We start from the raw sequence: 24,689 nt of genomic DNA on the forward strand, positions 1-24,689 counted from the left end.
TATTTCATTGTGTTCTCACTGTAAGCCATCTAGGTAATTTCCTGTGGAACAAGTAAGATATATTTAAGTAAATAAATTTAAATGAGATAGATGGCACAGATGCCCAAGATACGGAAAGAGATCCAAGAGACCAGGGAATCCCCTGGGAGGAAGAAAGATAACTGGGCGACAGAGTTACCTGAAACTTTACATGTTGCTGAAAGCCAATTCATGCCTTATCCCCCCGGTTTACAACGGGGGATGATATATGGCGAGAGAATCAAAGAGCATTAAGCTCAGACTTGAAATCATCAATATAAGCCTTTTCTCCATTCCCACCTCACCCTTTGAGACAGTCCCCAAGCCTTTCCCAAGCAAAGTGGCCCCATGAATGCCCCCAGACACAGAAACCCAGACTCTAAATTATCTAAAATGACATTTATTGCATTTCATGCAGTTTGAAGTCCATGCAGCAAAGGAGACTAGCACAATTTTTTAATGCATTTAAAAAAAAATAAAATAAAGGGGGAGGGGCACAATGCAGAAAGTTCTAGTCTCCTCGGGTCCCTGGGAGAGAAGGTGTGGGAATGAACCCATCCACTCTCCGTGGGGAATGAGTTGATCTCTCAAATGCAAGGAATGTTTCTGTGGCCTCTGGATGCAAATACACAGAACTCTGGGGCAAGAGCAGGGAACGGGGAAAGGACCACTAGTGAAAAAGAAGCTACATACATTCACCTAATTCAATTTTGGGGCAGAACAATGTGGCAAATCTTGGGGGCAGCAGCTGGTCCAAGAGTTAGGAAATACCATACACTCCTGGGGAGATTTGCTCCTAAAAAGAAGAGTGGCGGTGAGAACCAAAAAAAGAAAAACAAAAGGAGAAATATTTCTTCAACCACATTCTTCAAGAAAATGCCATAAGTATGATATTTAATATTTTCACTTCATAGCACTGGACACACAACTCAGCATATTGAAATATTGATTCCTTGGAGAAAAAAATGGAAAAAAAGGAAACAAAAATATTGCAACTTTCTGTGGAGAATCTCGGCCCCCCGGCATGGGGCGTAGTGCACCAGTGTCCTAGCCTGCAGGAGGCGCTGAGGTCGGCTGGGTCCTCTGGGGAGGGAGGCTGCGCCCATCGCCTGGGGCTGTATGGCAAAAATTGTGTTTGGTGTCCTTGGCCTTGCCAGCTCAGGCCCTCAGTCGCCGGTCACCTGGGGGGTCTGCCCGTCGGAGGGCTGGTTGGCTGACTGGATGAACATGGGCTGGGCGAGGTCCTGGCCCGCAGGCATGGTGACTTGCTGGATCTGGTAGAGCTGCTGCGAGGGGTGGAGAGGAGAGAGTGAGGTCACCCCTGGGAGAGGGGCATGCAGCTGCCTATGGGCCTCGAGCTGGTTGGGGGTCCCAGATACCTCAACCACCACCCACTGCAAGGCGTCAGAGGGAGGAGGGGATGTGGAGCTCTGCTGGGGTTGGGAGCAGCAGACACAGGAGGCACCAGCCCGGTGTGTGGGGGGGTGTGTGGTGGGCAGGGAAGAGGTGCAGGGAGTTGAATTTCCTGTGGCTTTCACTTCTCTGGGCTCTGCCTCTCCCGTTAGCTCAGAGACTCGAGCTTGCTGCACGCTGTTCCTCTGTGACAAACACAAGCAATTCGAACCACTGTACCAGCAGCTTGGAAGTCAGCATTTCCCCAACTCTTGGTAATCCTCACTGGCAGGGGCAGCAGGATTACCCCCTCCTCTCTTCCTTTCCTCAGATTTCTGGCTCATGTTGAAGCTAAACTGAACCTGCATTTTCTACATACGCCCTGCTAAGGAGGTGGCCTGGTATTAAACATTTATAATAGCCAAGACCCATGATGGATGGAGAAGATGCTCACTTAGGAAGGTTAGGACCAACCGGCTACTTGATTTCTCAGGTGACCCAAAGGAAACCAAAGCCAAGACCCCCACAGGAGCCCTGGCATGTAAGCCTAGTACACGGTGCTGGCAAAAGCCAGAGGTGGTCCTCATGCCAGCTCTCCTCCCTTTCGGGCAGCAGAGAACACAAGCTTAGGCATGTCATCCTATCATGTCCTCCGTGGTCTGGGACTGTATCGGGAGGGGGAAGCAGGAGGTAAAAGGAAGATTTGTTTCTTGCATAGACTTAAAATTACTAAATTCCAGGCACCCAGAGAGCTCGAGAAGCCACATGTTCTCTGCATTTCAACTAGTCCATGCTGTTAAAAAAGCATCATGGCTTAGGGAAAAAAAGAGTCCTAGAGAGGGAACCAGGGGACTTGCAATCTAGTCCAGGCTCTGCAATGGTCTGCGAGTGACTGTGGACAAGGTACTTCCCATCTCTAGGGCTCAGTTTAATTAAATGTAAAATGGCAATTTGGGTTATAAGTCTAAGATTATTGTTAGTGCCCACAAGTCTGCACATCTTAAGGAAAGATGCCCTGATTTAAAGACTGTATTTGTTTTAATGATTTCTGTCCACTCATTGTTAGAAGAGGATAGAACAGTTGCCCTAACCATCCAAGCCCAGATACTACCTGCTACCCTGCCCCCCAAGTCCTCACCCTCTGCCCTTGCCCAGGCTGGGTACCCTACCTGTCCATCTGTGAACTGGCTGAACTGCTGCTGTCCTTGCTGGACCTCTGTCTGTGTAATCTGTAGGAATCAAGATGGCAGAGTAGGCATGTCAGCTGCAGGGTCTAGTCTACCAGTCCACCACCCAGGAGAGGGTCATGAAGATCAGATGAGACAATGCATATAAAGTGCAAGTGGCCCTCTTTCTTTTCTTCTCTTTTTTTTTTTTAAGTTGGAATCTTACTCTGTTGCCCAGGCTGGAGTGCAGTGGCATGCTCACAGCCACCGCAGCCTCGAGCTGCTGGACTCAGGTGATCCTTCCACCTCGGCCTCTAAGTAGCTGGAACTACAGGCATGTGCCACCATGCCCAGCTAATTTTCTGACTTATTGTAGAGATGAGCTCTTGCCAAGTTGCCCAGGCTGGTCTCGAACCTGTGGGCTCAGGCAATCCTCTCACCTAGGACTCCCAAAGTGCTGGGATTATAGGTGTGAGCCACCACGCCCAGCCAAGGGTCCTTCTTAATCTCCTAGCACTGATAGCCACCCAAAGAGTTGGCGCCACCCATGCACATTTATAACCCTGGAACACAAAGCATACAACTCGCATAGCCATCTCTCTAATGTCTGCCTACTCTCCAAACTACCCACTCACTTCAAGGTACGATTCGCAGACAGAACATCTACTTCCTAGGTGCTATGGTTTGGGGTTGAAATTCTAACAGTCTTTCAGTCAGTGAAGACAGATTGCAAAGTGCTGGGCAAAGTAGTGAGTGGTCCTGTTTATTCTTGGAAGGTGGGCTCCAAACCAAACCCATATCACCCAGATTATCTGACCGGAATATGAAACACCCTGGCAAGTGAGTGGCCTTGCCCTGGCAGTCTCCACAGCAAACCTACGAAGTACTTTTTCCGAGAGAGGCAGCACGCAGCCCTCTGGGCCAAGGGAGGGGAGAAAGGGGGAGGGATAGGGTGAAGCAAGGAAAACATTTATCATATGCACTTAATATCTTATGTGGACAGATTTTAAAATAAATTTATTGGCATGTAGAACTGCATCATAATATAATGACAACTGCTGGCAACAACTTGGTAAACTGGAAGAAAGACCTGGTAAACTAGTAAGAAGAATGCACATGTGTGTACTGGAACATTTAACTAGAATGCCCTCTGGGTACCATTTTCTGGAATCATCATAACCAGTCAGCTAGCTAAGGACTATCCTCTCAAATGTCCTCACGCTAGCCAAAAACAACTCCCATAGGCCTACTCATGAGGCTATGAGGAGCAGGGCAGGGGACAGGTCTGAAAAGGCTTCATGACTACTTCTTGCTATTGACTTATTTTGGGTCCTCTCCTGCCAACAGTCTATAAGCTTCCTGAGGACAGGAGCCCAATCAAAGAGAGTATTCAAGAAATGTCTGCAGACTAAATGAGTGAGCTGAAACAAATGGAAAATCTCCTCATAGATAAGAAGGTTAACCGCACCCTGTGGCCAGCAGGATTGCCATTCATATCTGCTGAGAAGTTTCTTTTACCTTTAAATTTCATTTACATATTACTTATTCAGCACTCACTCAATACATGTTTCTTGAGCACCTACTAAGTGCCAGTATGCCACAATTACAACCTGTTGTTATGGAGACTTTTTTTTTTGAGTTGGAGTCTCACTCTGTTGCCCAGGCTGGAGTGCAGTGGTATGCTCCCGGCCACCGCAGCCTCAACCTGTTGGGCTCCGGCGATTCTTCCACCTCAGTCTTCCAAGTAGCTGGAACTTCAGGTGTGCGCTACCATGCCCGGCTAATTTTTTGGATTTATTGTAGAGATGAGGTCTCGCCAAGTTGCCCAGGTGGGTCTCTAACCCGCAGGCTCAGGCAATTCACTCACCTCAGCCTCCCAAAGTGCGGGATTAGAGGCTGAGCCACCAAGCCCGGCCGTTATGGAGATTTCTAACTGCTCTCAGGAAACCCCTCCTTCTTCTCCTCTTCTTCCTCTTGCTCCTCACTGTCTGGCTTTAGTTTTGTTCCCAAAACTGACCTCTAAGGAATGAAGAACCTACCTCTTCTTTTTTTGAGTCAAAGTCTTACTGTCACCAAGGATGGAGTGCAGTGGCGTGCTCACAGCCACCACTCAGGTGACTCTTCCACCTCAACCTTCCAAGTAGCTGGAACCACAGGTACACACCACCACACCTGGCTCATTTTGATTTACTGTAGAGACGAGGTCTTGCCAAGTTGCCTGGTCTCAAATCCCTGAGCTCCGGTAGTCCTCTTGCCTCTGCCTCCCGAAGTGCTGGGATTATAGAGGTGTAAACCACCCTGCCTGGCTGAACCCTTTTTTTTCATTTCCTCCAACTCCCAGGCCATAAAAAGGTTTGGGATCTCAAGGAAGAATCTTACAAGGTTAAAAAAGGGGATGGAGGCACACCAAGGGTGTGGTCAGTCTTAAGATGTGAATCAGTATCAGTGAGCTCCAAGGAAATTATGGAGAAGCCCAAGTCCCTAGGTGAGCCAGGGAGTGGGTATGGAAAGGGCTCTTTAATGATCCTAGAGACTATCCAGAACTCAGAGGCCTTGCTTTTGGCTCATTCCTCACATTTTCCCAAATGAGACCTTTGGAGACCTGCTCTACAAACTCAGCTCTGTCACCACTGTCAATAGACACATCACCAGAAATGCAACTGGGCCAGACGGGTCCAGCTCTTAAACGATTGCTGCTTTTTTTGGGTCTGAGGCAAAAGAATCCATTAACAATTGCTTCCCCTTGACCAGCATCTCCCATCCTCTGCAAATGATGCCCACATCCCTCAACAACCCTGACCCCAGGGAGGTACCCCTCAGCATCTGTGACTCACAGCCATCAACACCATAGGGCATGGGAGGAGAAGACATGCGCAATTTTTCTAGTTAGGGAAGCACAGGAGGTGGAAGTAAAATCTAAGTAAGCTTTCCAAAGAGCACAGGAGGTGCCAGAACACAACGGCTATTCAGGTTTAAAGAGGGAAACTCAGCCCGATAACCAGGCAGCCTCCTCCAGCCGAATGTACATGCATACATACCAGGTTTCTTCCAGGTACCCTCAAGGCTTCCCTGATTTGCACTTCCTTGGCCCTCAAGAATAAGATGGTTAGACAAACATTTTGAATCTAATCTTTCAATTATCCCCATTTGTCCCTTGGGGTGCAGAACAGACCTGGAGGGTGTGGAGGTGGGTGCCTCTGGCTGAAGGGTGGGGTGGCAGAAAAGTTGTGTGCTGGGCACTCCTTTCTAGCCAGAAGCCAGCTCCTGCTGGTTTTCAACTCAAGCCCTGTATCTCTGGGACACATACCTGTTGGGCGTTGGTGGCAAGTGTCTGGATCTGTCCCTGCACGACTTGGGTGCCTGATACAGGCTGGGCTAAGCGAATATACTGCAGCTGGCCGGCATTCAACTGTACCTAGAGCAGAGGCAGAGACAAGACCATAGGACACTGAGCACAATCTCAAACAGGCAAGCTTTCTATTACCAGAGATGGTGATTTCGTCCTCCCCCTCAAATCCTCCAAAGAAGCCTAACCTGAAATACATCCCTTTCAACAGAAATCAAAACAAACAAAACTAGAACATTTCTTTTTTTTTGCATCAAAATCTCACTTTGTTACCCAGGTTGGAGTACAGTGGCACACTCACAGCCACCGCAGCCTTGATCTGCTGGGTTCAGGTGATCCTTCAGCCTCAGCCTTCTAAGTAGCTGGAATCATAGGTGTGTACCACCACATCCAGCTAATTGTTTTGATTTATTATAGAGACAAGGTAATGAGGCTCAGGCAATCCTCTTGCTTCGGTCTCCCAAAGTGTTAGGATTATAGGCATGAGCCACCACGTGCAACCAAAACATTCTTACCCCAAGTCACATAACACAGAAGAGGATATATTTCCTAAATGGACTTTGGGAAGAAACTGCCTGAAGATCTTGTCACATATGAGAATAAGATGGCTGCAGGCTCATCATTTGCTGGTTCTCAGTTGCTTGATCATAGCTTATCTTAGGACTTTATGTCAAATACTGTCTGACATTATCAGATGCCTGAAAATTAAGTATGGGCTTCTTTCCCTTCCACTTCTATGCTTCCCAATATTGTGAAGAGTTTCAGTGTCCAGTGGGAGCCCAAAACAGATGTGTCATTATTCCGCACCATAGCCCTGGTACTGCCCTGCCCCATGCTGTACATCTTGGAGGAAAAGGCTGCCAGCTTTACTACCTCCGTTCTCAAGAGCCAGGACCAATGCGGGGGTCTGCTGGACTTTCAGGATCCCTGGTGTTTAGCACTACCTTCTGGCCAAACACCTCCCAAGGGGAAGTAGAATCAATAAACCTTTCACAGAAAACCCCGTCATGGGAAACCAAAGCTACAAAAGTGCCCTTAGAGTCCCTCATGCTTACGATTAACTCTCAGATAATACAATAATACCACATGCTGCATTTAATTGCATGCTAAAAGCCTTAACTCAGGCTCTTAATGCTCCAGTGTACCATGGAAGTATTAGTGCTTTGAGTTGGAGAAGAAGAGAGGACCAAGGTGGTTACAATATGAGAGGACTATGGCTCAGCAGAGATAACAGTCAGCAGAGGAGAACTGCAGACATTCATGCCCTCAATTCATGGAAATTAAAGAGGTCTGGGAGCATGGGTAGATTTGGTCTAACTCTATTTGAGGCCCCCCCAAACCACCCTTTCTGGCTGCCCAGTCTGCCTTTGTTGCAAGGGGGAGCTTCTCGAGACTGACAGAAAAGTCTTGCCTCTTTGCCCTGAAGCAAATCTCCCCCTTGCCTTCAAGAGCTAACATCAGGAATTGTTCTTCCATGAGCAAAATGCTGATGAGATGAAGCTGTACTCCGGCATGCAGTGTTAAGTCAAACTGCTTTTCTGAATTTCCAGTCAAAGAAGGATTTGAACTACCAAGAAAAAACTAACTCTGAAGTTTGTGGTAGATTATTCCAGAATTGTCTGCTTGAGGCAAGACAAAGGGACACAAAATCTAAACTCATTAAAAATCTGGTTAAAAGAGACAGAGCAAGAATATTATGACTTGTAGTCATTTCTTGTCTGAGAATATGCCATGAGAAACTGCTAGAAAGTTGTGGTGCCAAGCCTGAATTCCCCGCCTAAATCCTATAATACAGCTTCCAGGCAACACTGTTAAGTTGCTTGTGGGGATGAAGACAGCTAGATGGGAGCTTGGGAAACCTAACTTCACCTGCTGAGACTGATGGTGGCTGGTCCCAAAAGTCATCAGAACTCCAGCCAAGGATAATAAGACGACAGACTAAAGACTTGTCCCAGGAGTAAGAGAAGGTGTACCAACAGTCACAAAGATTTAATTAAAATCTTTTAGCTGGGAAGAGCTCTTTGAAGAAACCCAAATGTGACTGAAAACCTGTGAGCCAAATGGTTCCAAGCAGTTCTTCGACAGAAGCAAGAAGCTTTCCTTTTATGCTTAGGTTAAGACATCTAGTGATGCTCCACCCTTCAGTTCTCTGCAATAGGACAAATCTGGGGATCCTCACAGCCTTTTCACATTAATTACAGAGCAAAGACGCCTACCCCTTGGGTTTTCTAAAGGGGAGTAAAAACGTTTCCTTCCTGAAGGTCATCACTATTGTAAGCACTCTGATGAGCTGCCTGAAGAGCATAGAAACACAGATTCCTGCAAATGGTGCCTGAGACTAGTGAAAATGAGGTCGTGAGTTCTGTGCTAATGCTCTGTGCTCTGTACTCTAGAGGGTTAAAGCTTCTGTAAGGTGGGAACTCTTCTCTGGCTTAAATGGACCTGTTTTGGTGCCTTCCATGCAAAAATTAGGACCATTCAAGAGAAATCTTGGGGTTGGTGACAGAACTAAGACAAGGGATTGATGGGTATTGTGTGTGCAAGAGAGACAGAAACACAGAAACAGGCATACACATACCCACTTTGCTAAGCTTGGCCTATCCTTCTGCTAACTTAATAGGAATAATTCCTAAACTGAGTTGAGAATACTTGTAGAGTTTTTTTCACAGAGGAAACTGTTAACCAAATCCATGCAAATTTCTATACCTGCCTACATTTCATTTACAACAGGAAGAGCAAGGGACAGGAATCTGTTTTACTCACTTTCCAGTTTTCAGTGGCAAAATGACCAATGTACAGACTACAGGTGTTAAGACAAGGATATAGTTTACAAAAGAACAAGTACAAGTAAAAAAGTCAACAAATCTAAGAAATGAAATCCCTTAAGACATACAGGAAGCAGCAGTCCACAGTGAAGGAATGGATAAGTTATATGAAAGCCAAAAATATGCTTTGCTGCAGGCTCCACTGGGAACTGACTCATGAATATGCAACAAGTGTATTTATGGTCTTCCTTATACACCTCCCTCTCATTCTCTGCTAATCAAAAGACAGGACTGCCTCACAGGGCCTTTGGGCCTTGGCATGGGAAGTGGTTATAATGATTTCTCTGCATAGGTGCAATGAGAGGCAATCGAAAGGTGTTGTCCCACAGTGGTGAACCCGAACCTGGATTAAAGGAAAGCCCAGAGTGAACGTAGTAAAAGCAAACTGTGGTGAGGAGCGTAATAGGTATATGGATAACAAACAAAACAAACACACATATATAAAAGTGTGTGTGTGTGTGTGTGTGTGTGTGTATAAAATCTTTAAGTATCTCCTTTTATAAAGTTGTGAACAGAGCCATGGAGACTTCTAGGGCAGGGCTTACTGGGATCTGCTGGATCTCTCCCGTGTTAGTGATGATCTGCTGCATCACTTGCATGGTCTGTCCAGTGCCACTCTGGGCTGGTTGGGCTTGACTCTGTGGCTGGGCCTGGACAATCTGCACCTGCTGACCTTCTCCAACTTGCATCGTCACAGGTGTGGTCTGGAAGAAAAAGTCATCAGAAAGTTGCATGAGTTCTGGCTCAGAGCCTACAGGATTACCAAGAGGCTAATAATGAGCAATTAATCAGGAGCAAACCCTCTCCATTAATGCCTAAATTCATCTCAACACTAGTAATGCTCAACCTACAACCTACTAAACCTTCAGGTTTAGAGCATTGCCAAAGTTACTCTCTAAAATGGAAGCAGGAAAGCCAACAAGATTTCTAGGTTTGCAGTAAAGAATAGTTGCCTGGATTCCAATCATAAATCTCTGCACTGCAAATGTTGCAACTTTTCACAGTCCCTTCAATAATGGTAAGACACATACAGTGCAGAAAAAAAATAAAAAAACAACGACAGTTCACTTGAGAAATGGTCAAAGTCAAGTCTGGAGCTGGTGAATTTGAAGGGTAAAAGTAAATGGAAAGTAAAGTCAGCGTGAATTTACTAAGTTCAGGGTTCTGAAAGGAAAATAAAGCACACATGTGCATCTCTGAGGCTGACCCTAGTGTGCACTGGCTTTCACCCCCATTCAAGCAGCAAAGCAGCTCCTGCCCACAATGGCCAGATGGCTGCTCTGGATCACAGCATGGCTTCCCACGAGAGAAAATGCTGTTAAGACACTAGGCACTGGTTTGCTGGGCGCAGTGGCTCACACCTATAATTCCAGCACTTCGGGAGGCGGAGGTGAAAGAATTGCCTGAGCTTAGGGGTTCAAGACCAGTCTGAACAACATGGCAAGACCTCACCTCTACAATAAATAAAAAAATTATCTGGCCATGGTGGCACACAGCTGTGGTTCCAGCTACTTGGAAGGCTGAGGTGCAAGGACTGCCTGAGCCCAGCAGGTCAAGACTCAGGTGATTGTGAGCATGTCACTACACTCCAGCCTAGGCAACAGAGTGAGACTCTGACTCAAAAATAAATAAATAAATAAATAAATAAAATAAGACACTAGACACTGGTAAGACCCAGACTTGGCCAGGTGTGGTAGCTCATGTCTGTAATCCCAGTACTTTGGGAGGCCAAGGCAGGAGGATTGTTTGAGCCCAGGAATTTGAGACCAGCCTAGGCAACATAGCAAGACCTCACTCATCTCTACAAAACAAACAAAAACAACAAGCCGGGTGTGGTGGTATGTGCCTGTAGTCCTAGTCACTGGGGAGGCTGAGGTGGAAGGATCACCTGAGCAAAGGTTAAGGCTGCAGTGAGCCATGATCATCAGCCTGGGCAACAGAGTGAAACACTGACTCAAAAAAAAAAAAAAAAAAAAGATCCAGTCTCTTAACCAAACCCAAAAGAATTTAATAAAGCAAGAACTGTAACTTTAGAAAAAAATGGCAATTTCAGATTAAAGAAATTTCTGTCTAATATATATGACTTAGCACATTCTGTCTCTCTCACACACACTTAGCAGTTGTCCTAAGAAACGTACTCTTCTGAGAGATGGTAAAGACATGAGTTGTCAAAAGGGTCAATTATTCCCTCAAACATCAAAACTTCAGTCCTAGATGTGACTTTCACGGGTTATCGAGAGCAGAGAGCCCAGCATATTTGGCTCATCTGGTTGTAGTAGTGATGGGAGGTGGGTGGAGCCTTTTAAACTATACCTGTACTCCAAATTCCCCATCCTGATTCGGTCATGATCTCTCCCCACTCTGAGTCACCTTGGTAAGAAGACACTGTGAGTCTCCATGAGTCATGGACTTCAACTGATGTTGCTCTTCCAAAGTTCTTAATTCTGACTACACAGGTCTATTGAACATTACACAACTGTACATCTGAAGTTACAAAGGAAGGGGACATGTTCTGGGAACTACAGAGGAGCCTCAAGGGACTACTAGGTAAGGAGAAATTACTTTAAACTGGAAGAGTAGGGAAGAAACACAACAGAGTGCTCTAAGAAAAAGTACCTACAGTGGGTTCGAACAGCAGGAAACACCTCTTCCATTCTTTTTTTTTTTTGAGTTGGAGTCTCACTCTGTCACCTAGACTGGAGTGCAGTGGCTGCTCCCGGCCACCGCAGCCTCGACCCGCTTGGGCTCCGGCGATCCTTTCGCCTCAGCCTTCCAAGTAGCTGGAACTACAGGCGCGTGCTACCACGCCTGGCTAATTTTTTGATTTATTGTAGAGATGAGGTCTTGCCTGCCCAGGCGGGTCTCGAACCCACGGGCTCAGGCAATCTACTCACCTCAGTCTCCCAAAGGCGCGGGATTACAGGCTGAGCCAGCGAGCCCGGTTCTTCCATTCTTATACCATGATTTTCAACTTAGCCTATCCCCAAACCCCCAGAAATAAGTTTCCAATTTGTGACAGAAATCACAGAATTCACTTCACAAAAATAAGCATTCCTTCCAACTTTGCTTTAATACGTATTCTGTCCTATAAAGGACATTTGCACTTAACTTGAAATAGCCATCACTACAGGTTCAGGGAGATATGACATAGCACAAGACCACCCTGAAGCAGCAGTATGGTGAAAGAACAGCTAGGGGATGCTGGGAGGGACCAAATTCATCGTCCTCACAAACCTTATCAGCTCCAAGACGAGCAGGTCTAAGTTGCCAGAGAAAAGGATAGATGAAATTCTCGCTGACTAAAAAAAAAAAAAAAATCATGCTGCCAACTCATCACTGTACTATATCAACCCAATTTTCCCAAGAGGATTTCCGAGGTATTTCTAAATCATCTCAGGAAAATGAGGGCTTGTGTTAGCATGGCAGCTGTCAAATCATGTGTGGTGTGCCCTGCTGTCAGGGTGCAACAGCCACGAGCTTCTTAGGATGATCAGCCAATCAGAGCCAGCCCCTGGCAGACTCCCTTGAAGTTCACTCTGTAAAGGGATAAAGGCTTTGGCAGGTAAAGCTCTCACCACTGCAGAGGCAAAAGCATTAGCCAAAGAAGGTCCCTTAGGCATCACAGTGCAGTGAATGTCTTGAGGCAGGGACTGAGCAGCCATCATCTTTGAACCCCTCCTGCCTAGAACAGTGTCTGGCATAGAGCACTCAATAAATTTTTGTTATATGGGTAAATAAAGGGACAGGAAAACATCTTAAAATCATAATTAATATTTAAATTCCCCTCCACCCCCATTTTTTTCTTCTAGGCCAACTCAGCTCCTTACTACAATACACAAGGCTATCCAGGATGTGCTATCTTCTCAGACTTGCCTAGATGTTCCCCTGTGCTGCTTGTACTTTCCCACCACTCTCTATACTGTTTCTCACCTCTAAGCCTTTGTGTTGTGCCCTCTCCTGGCAATATCATCTGTTCCTGCTTTATTTGATTAACTTCCACCGTTCCTTCAAGTTCCTTCTGACCACCTCTTCTACCACCTAACTCACATCTTTGTCAGGTACTCCTTTTGATGTGCTTCCATAACGCCCTGTACACAATTCTAAGAGTGTCGTACATTTCCCACATGGTGGAATAACCTTAAAGGTTATTTAAAGAGTATTTGTATCCCAACTAGATTTTAAATTCCTTGAAAGTAAGGACTGTTTCACTTACGCTTGTATCCCTAATACACAGCATAGGTCTTTACTCACAGAAGATGCTTAATGTTTAATACATAAATAACAGAGAATCTGGATTCAGAGTTCACACTACAGAGATCTCTGCAGCTTTTCATGACCCAACAAACATGAATGTTACTGCTCTCACAATACTACTGGGGAGGGAAAGAATCCTTTGATTACTATTGCAAAAAGAGGTCACCTGACACAAATATGATGGGACAGAGAAATGGCAGGGAGAAGGAGAGGAGAGATATGCAAACTGGCAGTGATATCCTATCTCCTCCTTTAAGGGCAAAAATTCCAGTTCTGGCATAGACACATAGACGTCAGGCAGGAAATCCACTTAAAATACCTTCTGACCAGGCGCAGTGGCTCACGCCTATAATCCCAGCACTCTGGGAGGCTGAGGTGAGATTGTCTGAGCCCATGGGTTCGAAACCAGCCTTGGCAACTTGGCAAGATCTCATCTCTACAATAAATAAAAAAATCAGCCAGGCGTGGTGGCGCATGTGCCTGTAGTTCCAGCTACTTAGAAGGCTGAGGTGGAAGGATCACCTGAGCCCACCAGGTCGAGGCTGCGGTGGTCGTGAGCATGCCACTGAACTCCAGTCTGGGTGACAGAGTGAGACTCCAACTCAAAAGAAACACAAATAAAATAAAATAAAATAAAATAAAATACCTTCTACAGAGATCCCACTACTCTTCATGGGGCATTAAAGACATTTTTCCTTCTAAAATTTCTGAGCTCATAGAGATCCTGGAGAATACCCTGTCCACTGCATTTTCCTCATTTGACCTATGCGGAAAAAGGGGCCAAAGAGATTAGGGTGACACTTTAGTAGCTAAACTTAGGGAAAAGCTCAGCTTTCCAGACTTCAAATCCACTGCTCTATAATGATTTGGCTACTTCTCTGCCCTAGTCAAGCTTTCTCTATCCCAAACCTAAGCAGCACTGTCTTGCTGGATGGGTATCCTCAGCAGCTCACAGACCTGGCCCTGCTGAGGCTGTGCAATGATGATCTGTCCAGGCTGGATGGTAGTCGTGGAGCTGGTGGTCTGCTGGCCTTGCTGCTGTCCCTGAACTTGGACGGCGGTAGGCTGCTGAGCCAGCGTGAAATAGTACTGGACAGGCTCGGCAGGAGTTACAGACTGGCGCACCTCCTCCTGTGGGGTGGAAGGAGAGACAGGTAAGAGGAAAAGAACTGACTCAGCAGCCGCCACAGTGAATTTCCACTCTTCCCCCAAACAGGCTATGTGCAGTTGCCTGCTGAATGCTGAGCTCTCCACATTTGAAGCCAAAGGAAAGTGGAATTGAAGAGACCAGTTGTACTAAATCAAACTAAAAATAACAGATTCTATAGGCTTTACAAAACATACAGCCCATTTCTGAAGTACTGAGTAATCACCCACTGCGTGATGAGTTGCAAACGGGCAAATAATTACCATTAACTAAAAACCACGCACCAGCAGTGCTTGTCAGTAAATGCTGTCAAACCTGTGATCTGAGAACAGTGCTAATTGCAAGCGTTGGGAAGATGCTACCCAAACATCATGCCTCTCAGGCCAGCTCCAAGTCTCCCAAAAAGGCATCACTCTTATTTTATTCCCACCACCTCAAGAGGGACAAAGCAAGTTAAAGGAAAACAGGGTTTTTCCTGGGCTGGAATTTCAGAATCAAATGTCAGGATCAAGAGCACTGGTAGGCAAGTGCATAGCTCTTCACAGCACATGAAAAGCTCCATGGTCACTGGGGGCATGTCTATCCAACATCACATCTGGTTCCGGTTGTACTTAGCCAAAGAAGTGCAACCCAGGGGGACTGATGGACAGCTCTCTGCTGGGGTACTGCCTTGGCTGACTAGGGAGGTCACATTCTGTCGATCTGCTGAATGAAGAGATTGTTCCTTTTTCAGCTGATGTTTTCCATGGCAGAAGGAGTAAACAACCCTCTCCCAGCCACCTCAAGCTCACAGCTGAGAGTGTAGGATGTTTACACATACTACAGCATGGTTATAGCCCACAGGTCCTGGGTTGGTTGGCCCCTGACCACTGACACAGAGAACGGCGTCTGATCCGGAGTGACCTGTGACACATGGTTGTCCCTATCTGGGACAACAAAAACAATAAAAACATACAACTTTGGCTGGCTGAGTAAAAATATTAGCTCAATTTACTCACTTCCATGTTCTGGTCACAGTTAGGCAGGTTCCAGAAAAGAGGAAAAGAAAAGACACTTCTTCAAGGTACAGAGACATCCTGTGGACTGCCTCACAGCTCCCCAAAGTGACATTTACAAAGTTGGTATTGACTCCATCTCCTCACTAGATTAGGTGTCCAGAACTGTGCTTTCCTAGTACTGTCCTCATTATACTTTTCTGTACTTGTATGTCAAATTAACTGCCTTTCTTGCTAAAATGTAAGCCCTATGAGGGCAAGGCCTTGCTCTCTCTTGCTTCCTACTATCCTTACCATTCCCAAGTAGGCACTCAGTGACTGCTGAAAGATGAATGGATTTATACAGACAGGTAGACAGAGGCAGGAAAGTACTTCGCTAAATCCAAGTTGGTGGTATGATAAATTCCCTAGAGCCCAACAATAGTTACCAATAGAAAAGAATCCCTAAACTCTCTTTTGCTACCTCTAGGATTCTGGAGAGAAGCTGGTGTCCCCTGCAGAACAGGGTTGGCTATTCTTTTGTTTGCCTGGCAACCAGGAGCAAGGATACTAAAACTAGGATTGCCAACATCTAGTCTCTGAGAAACATAGGTCCTCTGCATGACAGGGTTCCCTGATGGTTATCTACCCAGATTAGGGAGATACTTGTAACATTCTGGGTTTCTAACCAAGTTCTCAAACATAAATCAACTTTCTAGGTTAATATATTCTGTGCTTCAGACCCAAACAGTTTTAACCCTCAACATGAGTAGGTCTCAATTTCTAGGACAATTTCTAGCCAACTCTATTTCATCTCTAACTTCTCACTATCATAAATAAATGCCTGCCTAACAACTAGGCCTTGGCAGGGCTGAAATACTGACACTCTTTTTCAACCAAGAAACAGTCGACTACTCTTTTCAAAGTTGATGAAATAGGTTCATGTACTTATCTTTCACTGAGATTCTCATCCTATTTTATAAAAAACACAAATCACTACAGTTCAGACCTAACTTGGAAAAGTTCTTGGGTGATGAGAGGGTATAAAAGACTAAGAGTTCCAGAACTAGCTTGTAGGAAGCCAAGGAATAAGGAGACATTGGTATTTCCTAGCCCTGACCTGTGACTATTCTGTCTCCAGTTATCTCTAACTACAGTTGACCTAGCATTGAATATGGTCTTTTTGTCATACAGAAGCCAAAACACCCCTTGCCAAAAGCTATAAGAAGAGGTAAAGCGCTCCTCCTATGCTGTTTACTGTATCCTCTTAACTGTCAAGGACACTGTTGGAGTTCAAATAGAGACGCCTAGGTTTGTGTTGTTAGGACAAGGCATGACTGTTCTCAAATCACTGGAATGGAAAAAGGCACATCTAAGACTCTTCTGCATTATGAAGACTCATTATTCTGCCAATGGAGGTCAAGCTAGCACAGGAATGATTATGCTTGGTTTAAAGAAATGGGTGAAAAGACAATGACATTTCAACAGGCAGGAACTTTCAACTCATAGCTCTAGTGGGGCAGAAGTCAGGCCTCAACTACCTTCTACCTTCAAATAGTCTTCACTTGTCTCCCTGAAGAACAAGAGAAACTCCCAAGCATCTCTGAGAAGTCAAGGGCCTTAGACTCACCATTCAGTATTTCTAGCTAGCTCCTTTTCCCAGCAGTAGGAGATCGCCCAAGTACCAGAACAGTCCCTTAATGATTGGCTCAATCAAGGATGGGGCACTTGCTCAACCTTAGCAAGTTTAGTGACCTCAACCAGAAGGTTTGCTCTTGGAATCTTTTCAGAAGCTGAGACTGACAAACAATGCCAGAGAATGGGCTGCATCACATCCTAGGGCCATTACGACAGTATTGTGCAGCCAGCTCCAACTGGAAAAAAGTGCATTCACTTTAGTAGCAAGCGTGAACTGCTGCCTCCTTCAGAAAGGGTGAGTTTTGGAGAGTAGGCGCTTTTAAAGGACTTTAGGAGGTGTCGGCCAATTTGGAGCTTGGGAAAACTTCATGTCTACAGAGGATTAAAAATGCTATCTTAGAATTTCAGGCCAGCTTTCAGTAATCTCAACCTTTCAGAGGCTAGGCAGCAGCTGTCCTGAATAGGATGCCAATCAATGGTTTGAACACCTACAAAGAACTAAATTCAGGCAGCAAGAAGCTGTTTCAGCTAGACACACTTTAAAAGGAGATGGATCACAGCATTTCTAGTCCATCTAGAATGGAACAAGGAGCTGTCCTGACACCCTGAGAGAGTCAGAAGCACTAAGGAATTTGGAGGAAGTGATAGGATGTGACCCTTCTCTCCAGTCAGTCTGTTCAGCAGGCAGCCCATGGAGAACAAGGAGTTAGCACAATGGGAGTGAGCAAGGTCTGATTTCATCATAGAGTTCACCATCTTATTTTTAAAGAGGGCTTCTGACAGACACAAGAGATAAAAATTCCAAGGAAAGCAGGTGTGTGATCTTATTTGTTCTTAAGGAAGATAAATGGTCTGAGTTCTTATTGCTGTGACTTCTCATAGAGGAGAGAAACACCCCAAAAGGAAGAATCAAGCCTATGGGCACAAACCTGTAATGTTTTAAAGCCGATGTGCAGCTGAGGATGACCGTGGCAGCCTGCCGCTGTAAACATCCGACTGAAAGCTCCTCTGAACACCTTACAGCTTCCAGTCAAGGATGTTTACAGTAGCAAAGACGGCCCAGAAAGAACGGAGACACAGTGAGGCACACTCTGCTCTAGCAAGGAGGTGACAGAGGGTTTGCTAATCCAAAAGCCCCCATGCAGGGTCAGAATTACAAATGTTGATTAGAATGCCCACTTCTCCTATACTTTCTCTGACTAGTTATTAATATGGGCCAGCATGGAGAGAATGGTTGTCACTGAATGACTCTGTTTCTAAGGATAATATTCTATAAAGTAACTCATTAAAAATACAAAATTTTGTTAACAAAATAAAGCAAGCAGAACAAGGCACAGCTTTGTTCCTGCGAGATTCTGCCACTATTTCCCAAGTGTCTCTACTACACCTATTTTAGGTAATCTGTATGCCTAAAACAATGAGCTATACAGGATAGGGATATAAAAGAAATATAGGATACAATGACAATTAAGAGTTATATGCGCCTAAGGTGCTGAAAAAATAACTGGTGACTCTTGGAGAGGAACAGGCAGAAGAGAGGGTAAATCAGACATTCACTTTCTTTCTTGTGATTGCCTACAGTTTAAGTGATGGTTCTCAAATCTGTTTGCACATTAAAAGCATCTGGGGAGTTTTAAAAAGTACTGATGCCTGGGCACTCCCATCAGATTCTGATTCAGCTGATGTGGGGTGGAGCCTGGGCACTACATGGAGAACCAAAACACAGAGGAAGAGAAAACAAAATCCATTCATTCTGGAAACCACCATGCACACAGAAAAGCTGTTTCCTAAAAAACCTAAAATCTGTAACTAGCTGGGAATATTCCCCCACCCCAGACGAAGAACTCTGATAGATTTCCTAAGATACCTTGAAATGAGCTTCACTTTGCCATTTGTAACTAAGCCTTTCATTTCCATTTTGTCTACTTTCATTTAAAACCACTTCAGAGGCACTGAGTTAAAAGTATCCATAAATGAGTAACAGAAGGAAATGTTAAGGATGAATCTGGTCTAGAGAAGAGGAACAAAAAGAACAAATGATTTGTGCTGAGAGGAGAAGCAGCATATCTAACACCAGTATGCAAAGTGCTCTTCAGACAGCAGCAACAGCAGTGCCTTCCCAGCTCACCTGACGTTTTGGAGGTTTCAGTTCATCTCTTGGAACAATATCAATGAGAAAGTCAAACTGATCAAATTTTGTAATTGCCATTGCGATATCATTTCTCTGTAACAAAGAAAACAGAAGTGAAAAATTAGCCTGGGAGAAACTAGTTCACCTGGCTTTATATGCTCCAAGTAAGATAAGAAGACAACTTTTAAGCCAAACTAAATACCCACAGCCAAGTCTATAGCTGAAATAAGCACAGACAAATTCTCATAAACTTTAAATGATTAGACTTGGACAAACCTCAACAAAAAAGAAAGAGATACATGTAACTCATGCTCTCAAACTAGACATTTGAGTCTCCAACCACCACTACTCCTGCTTGATCCTGTCCCAAGGCCTTCCCCACAGTTGTCAAATTATCATCTTTCAGCTAAACTAGTAAAAATCTAGCAATCCCAACTGGCAGGTTTCTGGTCATTCTGTGGTTGGCAAAATTAGCCTATCATTCACTTTTATAACCTTTATAAGGCCCTACATAATATTTTATCTCTGGCTCACAAATAGTTATAATCTATTCTGGATCTCTTAGCTGAATCTCAATTCATTAACTTTTTGCAACATTTTCCAGTCACTGGATCTATATGTGTCAGTTCCCACAAGATCATGATTTTTATTTGGGAATTCAAAATTGCAATGATAAATCCATGGCTTAAATCTGGCTTAATGTGATACAAATATGAAAAGTTTGAAGTTACGAGAACAGCGGCGGGGGTGAGCAGGGAACAGAGCAGTCAGATGACTAATGATACTGAAACCAAGACCTGCTCTAATGGAGCTGTCTCTCCAACTGTGACACTCCTTTATTATTATTATTACTATCAATATTATTATTATTATTTTATTTTTGTAGTGATAAGGTCTCACTTTGTTTGCTGTCCAGGCTGGCCTCAAACAATCCTCCAGCACTCCCAAAGTGCTGGGATTACTGGCGTAAAACCACTGTGCCTGGCGTCTTTCTTTGAATAATAAAATCCAAACATTTTAATAAAAAACCAACACATTATGTATAGTTTTGTGTACTTTACTGAAACATTTTAAAGAAAAAGAAAAAAACAGGAAAAAACACTGAACTCTAGTTAATGATGCATGTTGAAGTATTTAGGAGAAAGTAAACTTTGCAATGCACTTAAAAACAGCTTACTTGAAGGCTAGATAGAGGGACTGATAGCTATGGGAGTAAAACAAGCATAGTCAAATGTTAATGGGAAAATCTAGGAAGTATACAGGTGTTCACTGTAAACTTTGCTTGTGCTTAAAGTTTTTCATAATAAAATATTGGGGGAAAAGTCAACACTAACAGAAATTCTTAGCAAATTCTATATACCACATCTTAAGAGGTGACTCATCAGCCAAATAGGAGGGGATGGAAATTTTCTGTCTTTTCCTTCCCTTGTATCTGTGATGGCCCCAAGCCACTGAAATGCAAAACTCTAGTCCAACCTTCTTGCCAACCCCCAGCTTGATAGTAAATTCTCCCATCTGAAGCAGAACACCTCTTAAGACTGCCAGGACTCATTTAAGATGAACACAATATCGTATCACATTTTTGATGCTGTCACCCTACTCGATCGATCTAAATGGCTCATCTATGTATGGAATAAGGGGGGGAAAGGAAAAAGAAATAACAATCACTTTTAATCATAAAACAAATGTTCTACAGTATTTGGAAATTTAGACATATTTGAATTAGTCTTTCTAAAATTTTTATTTTGCCTTTTTTCAAACACTAATTTTCTACTGAGTTACTACTCATCTTAGTAAAATACAAAAACCTTAAAGTATACAGCTTGATGGGCTGGGCTTGGTGGCTCAACCTGTAATTCCAGCACTTTGGGAGGCCGAGGTGAGTGAACTGCCTTAGCCCGTGGGTTCGAGACCTCGTCTCTACAATCAAAAATCAAAAATTAGCCAGGCATGGTAGCATGCGCTTATAGTTCTGGCTACTTGGAAGGCTGAGGTGGAAGGACTGCCACAAAAGCCCAGCAGTTGACACTGGGGTGACCATGAGTGTACCACTGCACTCCAGCCTGGGCGATGGAGTGAGACTCCAACTCAAAAAAATAAATAAAGTATATAGTTTGATGAATTGTGATAAACATATACACCTAGATAGATAACACTCAGTTAAGAAAATACAAAAGTTTCCTCTAACTCTTTCCAGTCAATACCCTTCTCTATCAACCTCCCTTAAATTTGAGGCAACTCTGATTTCTATTAGTAGATGGCGGTAGTGTATGGTTATCATGCACTACAAAATTTTTTACCTCTGGTTTCTTTTGTTTAACATGTCTTTGAGATTTATCCATGTTGTATGGAGCAATTATTTGTTTCTTTTTACTGCTGAGTAGTAATCCATTTCATGAATACATCAAAATTTGTTTATATTGTCCTAAATTGATGGATATTTAAGTTGTATCCAGTTTTGGGCTAGTACAAATAAGGTTGTTAAAAACATTTTTACATAAGAATGCCCACATTTCTTTTTTTTTTGAGTTGGAGTCTCACTCTGTCACCCAGACTGGAGTGCAGTGGCCGCTCCCGGCCACCGCAGCCTCGACCTGCTGGGCTCCAGCGATCCTTCTGCCTCAGCCTTCCAAGTAGCTGTAACTATAGGCGCGCACTACCATGCCCGGCTAATTTTTTTTTAATTTATCGTAGAGATGAGGTCTCGCCAAGTTCCCCAGGCGGGTCTTGAACCCGCAAGCTCAGGCAATTCACTCACTTCAGCCTCCCAAAGCGCTGGGATTTCAGGCTGAGCCACCGAGCCCAGCTATGCCCACATTTCTTTTGGGTACATACCCAAAAACAGAATGGCGGGGTCAGAGATATGTTTTACTTGATTAGAAAGTGCCAAGTAGTTTTTCAAGGTCTCTGTACCACTTTACATTCTAACCAGCAACATATGAGTTTCAGACACTCCACTTGATCACCAACACTTGGTATTGTCAGCCTTTTCTATTGTGGCCATTTTATTGGGTATAAACCAGTATGTCATTGCGGCTTTAATTTGTATTTCCCAAATGACTAATGATGTCATATACCTTTCACAGGCTTATTGGTCATTTGTATATCTTCTTTTTTGAAGGGCTGTTCAAGTGTTTGGACTATTTTATTTTATTTTTTGAGTTGGAGTCTCACTTTGTCACCCAGACTGGAGTGCAGTGGCATGCTCCCAGCCACTGCAGCCTCGACCTGCTGGGCTCCGGCAATCCTTCCACCTCAGCCATCCAAGTAGCTGGAACTACAGGCATGCGCCACCATGCCCAAGCTAATTTTTGGTTTATTGTAGAGATGAGGTCTTGCCAAGTTGCCCAGGCGGGTCTCGAACCCGTGGGCTCAGGCAATCCACTCACCTCAGCCTCCCAAAGCACTGGGATTATAGGCTGAGCCACCGAGCCCAACCCCATTTTATTTTTTAATCTTTTATTAGAACTTTCTAGAGCCACAGACTTCAAGGCAGAATAAATTAAGTTTTCTGACTTCAACATGTGTATCATTCACTAGAATTCATATATATTCCTGTTTTTTTTTATTGCTTTAACACTTTCAGATAGTCAAGTGCACAAATCTTAACTTTATGCTGTAATGACTAGCTGGACTAGAATGCAGACTTCTATTGTTAATTCTCAGAGGCTTGAACAGTATCTGGCACATTGTGGCACATTCAATAAGTATTTGTAGAATAAATTACTAAACACATGCATTTTAAATTTTGTAGGTAAAGTAAAACAAGAGAAGAAAACAATTTCCTTTCTTGGCTTTGTTATTAAAATACTGTCATCATTTTGTATCTGTCACACTCTTCCTCCAACAGCTAGAACCTGGCTGTTGGTAAAAGGGCTTCTACAGCCAATGACCAAGGGTGCTACATACAATATGAATGTAAATTTGCTGGATTAAATTTTTTTTAAAAAATGATTCCCAGAAAGGCAGACAAGAAACAAAAAAGCTAATAAAATTAGTAAACCTTTGAACTTTTTTGGAATGTCTCAAGACTCCTAACCAGAAGTTGTTTACACCTGGAAACAGGTAAATACTCTATCACTTGAGCCAGCCTCTGTTTACAGTGAGGGCTCACCAAGTGAATGAGCTGTGAAAACCATGAGAGATTTGGAAATTAAGATTCTTGATGGAGAAACAAGATTACCAAAGATATAAGGTATGTCTGCCTTCCAACTCCCAATTGGAGATGCCAGTTACACAGTAGCTTGACAGAAGCCTAAAGAGAAACAATCTTTGGTCCAAAGCCATGCAAGAGAAGCAGGCAAAGGCAGCTGCCTGCCTCAGTTTTCCCAACGAAAGTCTACAACATTACCTGTAAAGTCCGGCGCTTGTTATCCTCTGTGTGAATCCAGGCTCGAAGAGTCAACTCTGTGATAAAAATCTGGGCTGCCTTGGCAAAGAGTACAGGGGCTTCAGCACTGATCATCTGCAACAGACGTAGGCCCTCCTGTCAATCACCAGCAAGTCATTCAAACCAGTTAGTTTGTTTATTGCCTCAAGGCCTGACATGGGACTATGAAGCAAGGGTCAGAACACGAGAAGGTAGTAGTCTCAAGAGATTCCAATGTAAAATAAACCATGGGTAGGGACAAAGCAGGTAATGGGGAGAAGGGAATAACAGGGAGAAAGAATACTTACTTATCTAGCACCTACCATGTGCCAAGCCCTGTTTAAGGCACTTTGTTACTTCCATAATAGCCTTTCAAAGAAACTAGGGTCTAGGAGAGGTGAAGTGACTTGCCTATGGCCATAGAGTCAGTAAATGGCAGGGTTTAGGTTCCAATCCAAGGAGAAACAACATAGGGAAAAATAATAGGCTTGAGAGCCAACAGATTTAGGCAAAATCTCAGGTTTCCCATCCTTTTGGGGTTTGTTTGTCACATAGTGAAAAAGAGGATAGCTTTATTATGGGAATCAAAAGAAATAACATGTACACAGCACAGGGCTTGGCACATAGTAAGTAGCAATGTAAGGTATCTTGAGGTATCTGATTTCAAAGTTCAAGCTCTCGGTCAAACAAGGCTCTAAACCTTTGGTGAAGCAGTCTGTGCAGGCTAGAGACAAAGGAAGAACTCTGGAGCTAAAGAAGCAGTAGATGATTACTGGGATCTTGGTTCCATCACTCTGGGTGAATCATAACCTCTTTGTGTCTATTTTCCTATCTGTAAAATGTAACTAATAATTCTTAGCCTATCAAATCTCACTCAGTTACTGTGAAGAGGAAAGAAGCTAATAAAAGAGAAAACTGCTATGAACTATTAGCTTTCTGTGCAAATACAAGAGACTATTAATTTTGAGTGGTAAAGAGACAGTGTTGCTCTCTCCCTGAGATGTTGAGATGTAATGGGATTTGGACTCCTAGGAGTACAGAAATGGCCAAGCTCGAGTAAACCTTCTCACAAGTATAATTAAAGTAAAAGAAATTCACAGATCAGAAGGTTAAAACGGGTGCAATATCATTATCAAACATTTCTTTAAAGCTCAGATCAACAAACTATAAACTGTAGTAAGATACTAAGATAAGGGTACTGTTCTGTTGATTTAATGATATATGTATATACCACAGTCAAAAGAATTGGGTGATATCACTGAATTTCAAAAAACAAACACTTAGCATCTTTTCAATATATGGGAAAAAAAGCAAGGTATCCCTAATTGTCAGTGATGAACCATAAAATAATTATTATTTTATTTATTTATTTATTTTTTTGAGTTGGAGTCTCACTCTGGCGCCCAGACTGGAGTGCAGTGGCCGCTCC

At 43.8% G+C, this 24,689-nt stretch overlaps 1 protein-coding gene across 7 annotated transcripts in view; it reads right to left on the reverse strand.

Moving 5' to 3' along the window:
* Nucleotides 1-402: 402 nt before the first annotated feature.
* Nucleotides 403-24,689, reverse strand: part of NFYC (nuclear transcription factor Y subunit gamma) — a 75,265-nt gene continuing 50,978 nt past the window's right edge. For 3 of the 7 annotated variants that reach the window (XM_021716238.1, XM_021716239.1, XM_021716240.1), the window contains exons 4-10: nucleotides 23,243-23,356; nucleotides 18,889-18,984; nucleotides 13,959-14,132; nucleotides 9,293-9,451; nucleotides 5,884-5,991; nucleotides 2,580-2,639; nucleotides 403-1,304 (exon numbers count right to left, since the gene is read on the reverse strand). In XM_021716238.1, coding sequence (XP_021571913.1) covers nucleotides 1,185-1,304; nucleotides 2,580-2,639; nucleotides 5,884-5,991; nucleotides 9,293-9,451; nucleotides 13,959-14,132; nucleotides 18,889-18,984; nucleotides 23,243-23,356 — 831 coding nt within the window. In that variant the 3' untranslated portion in view covers nucleotides 403-1,184. Of the gene's footprint in view, nucleotides 1,617-2,579; nucleotides 2,640-5,883; nucleotides 5,992-9,292; nucleotides 9,452-13,958; nucleotides 14,133-18,888; nucleotides 18,985-23,242; nucleotides 23,357-24,689 lie in introns of all 7 variants that reach the window. The other 4 variants (XM_021716236.1, XM_021716237.1, XM_021716242.1 and 1 more) reach the window with 3 other exon arrangements.

The sequence above is a fragment of the Carlito syrichta genome, unplaced genomic scaffold, assembly GCF_000164805.1.
Source record: "Carlito syrichta isolate Samal-C Ts95f unplaced genomic scaffold, Tarsius_syrichta-2.0.1 Scaffold308579, whole genome shotgun sequence".
NCBI lineage: Eukaryota > Metazoa > Chordata > Mammalia > Primates > Tarsiidae > Carlito > Carlito syrichta.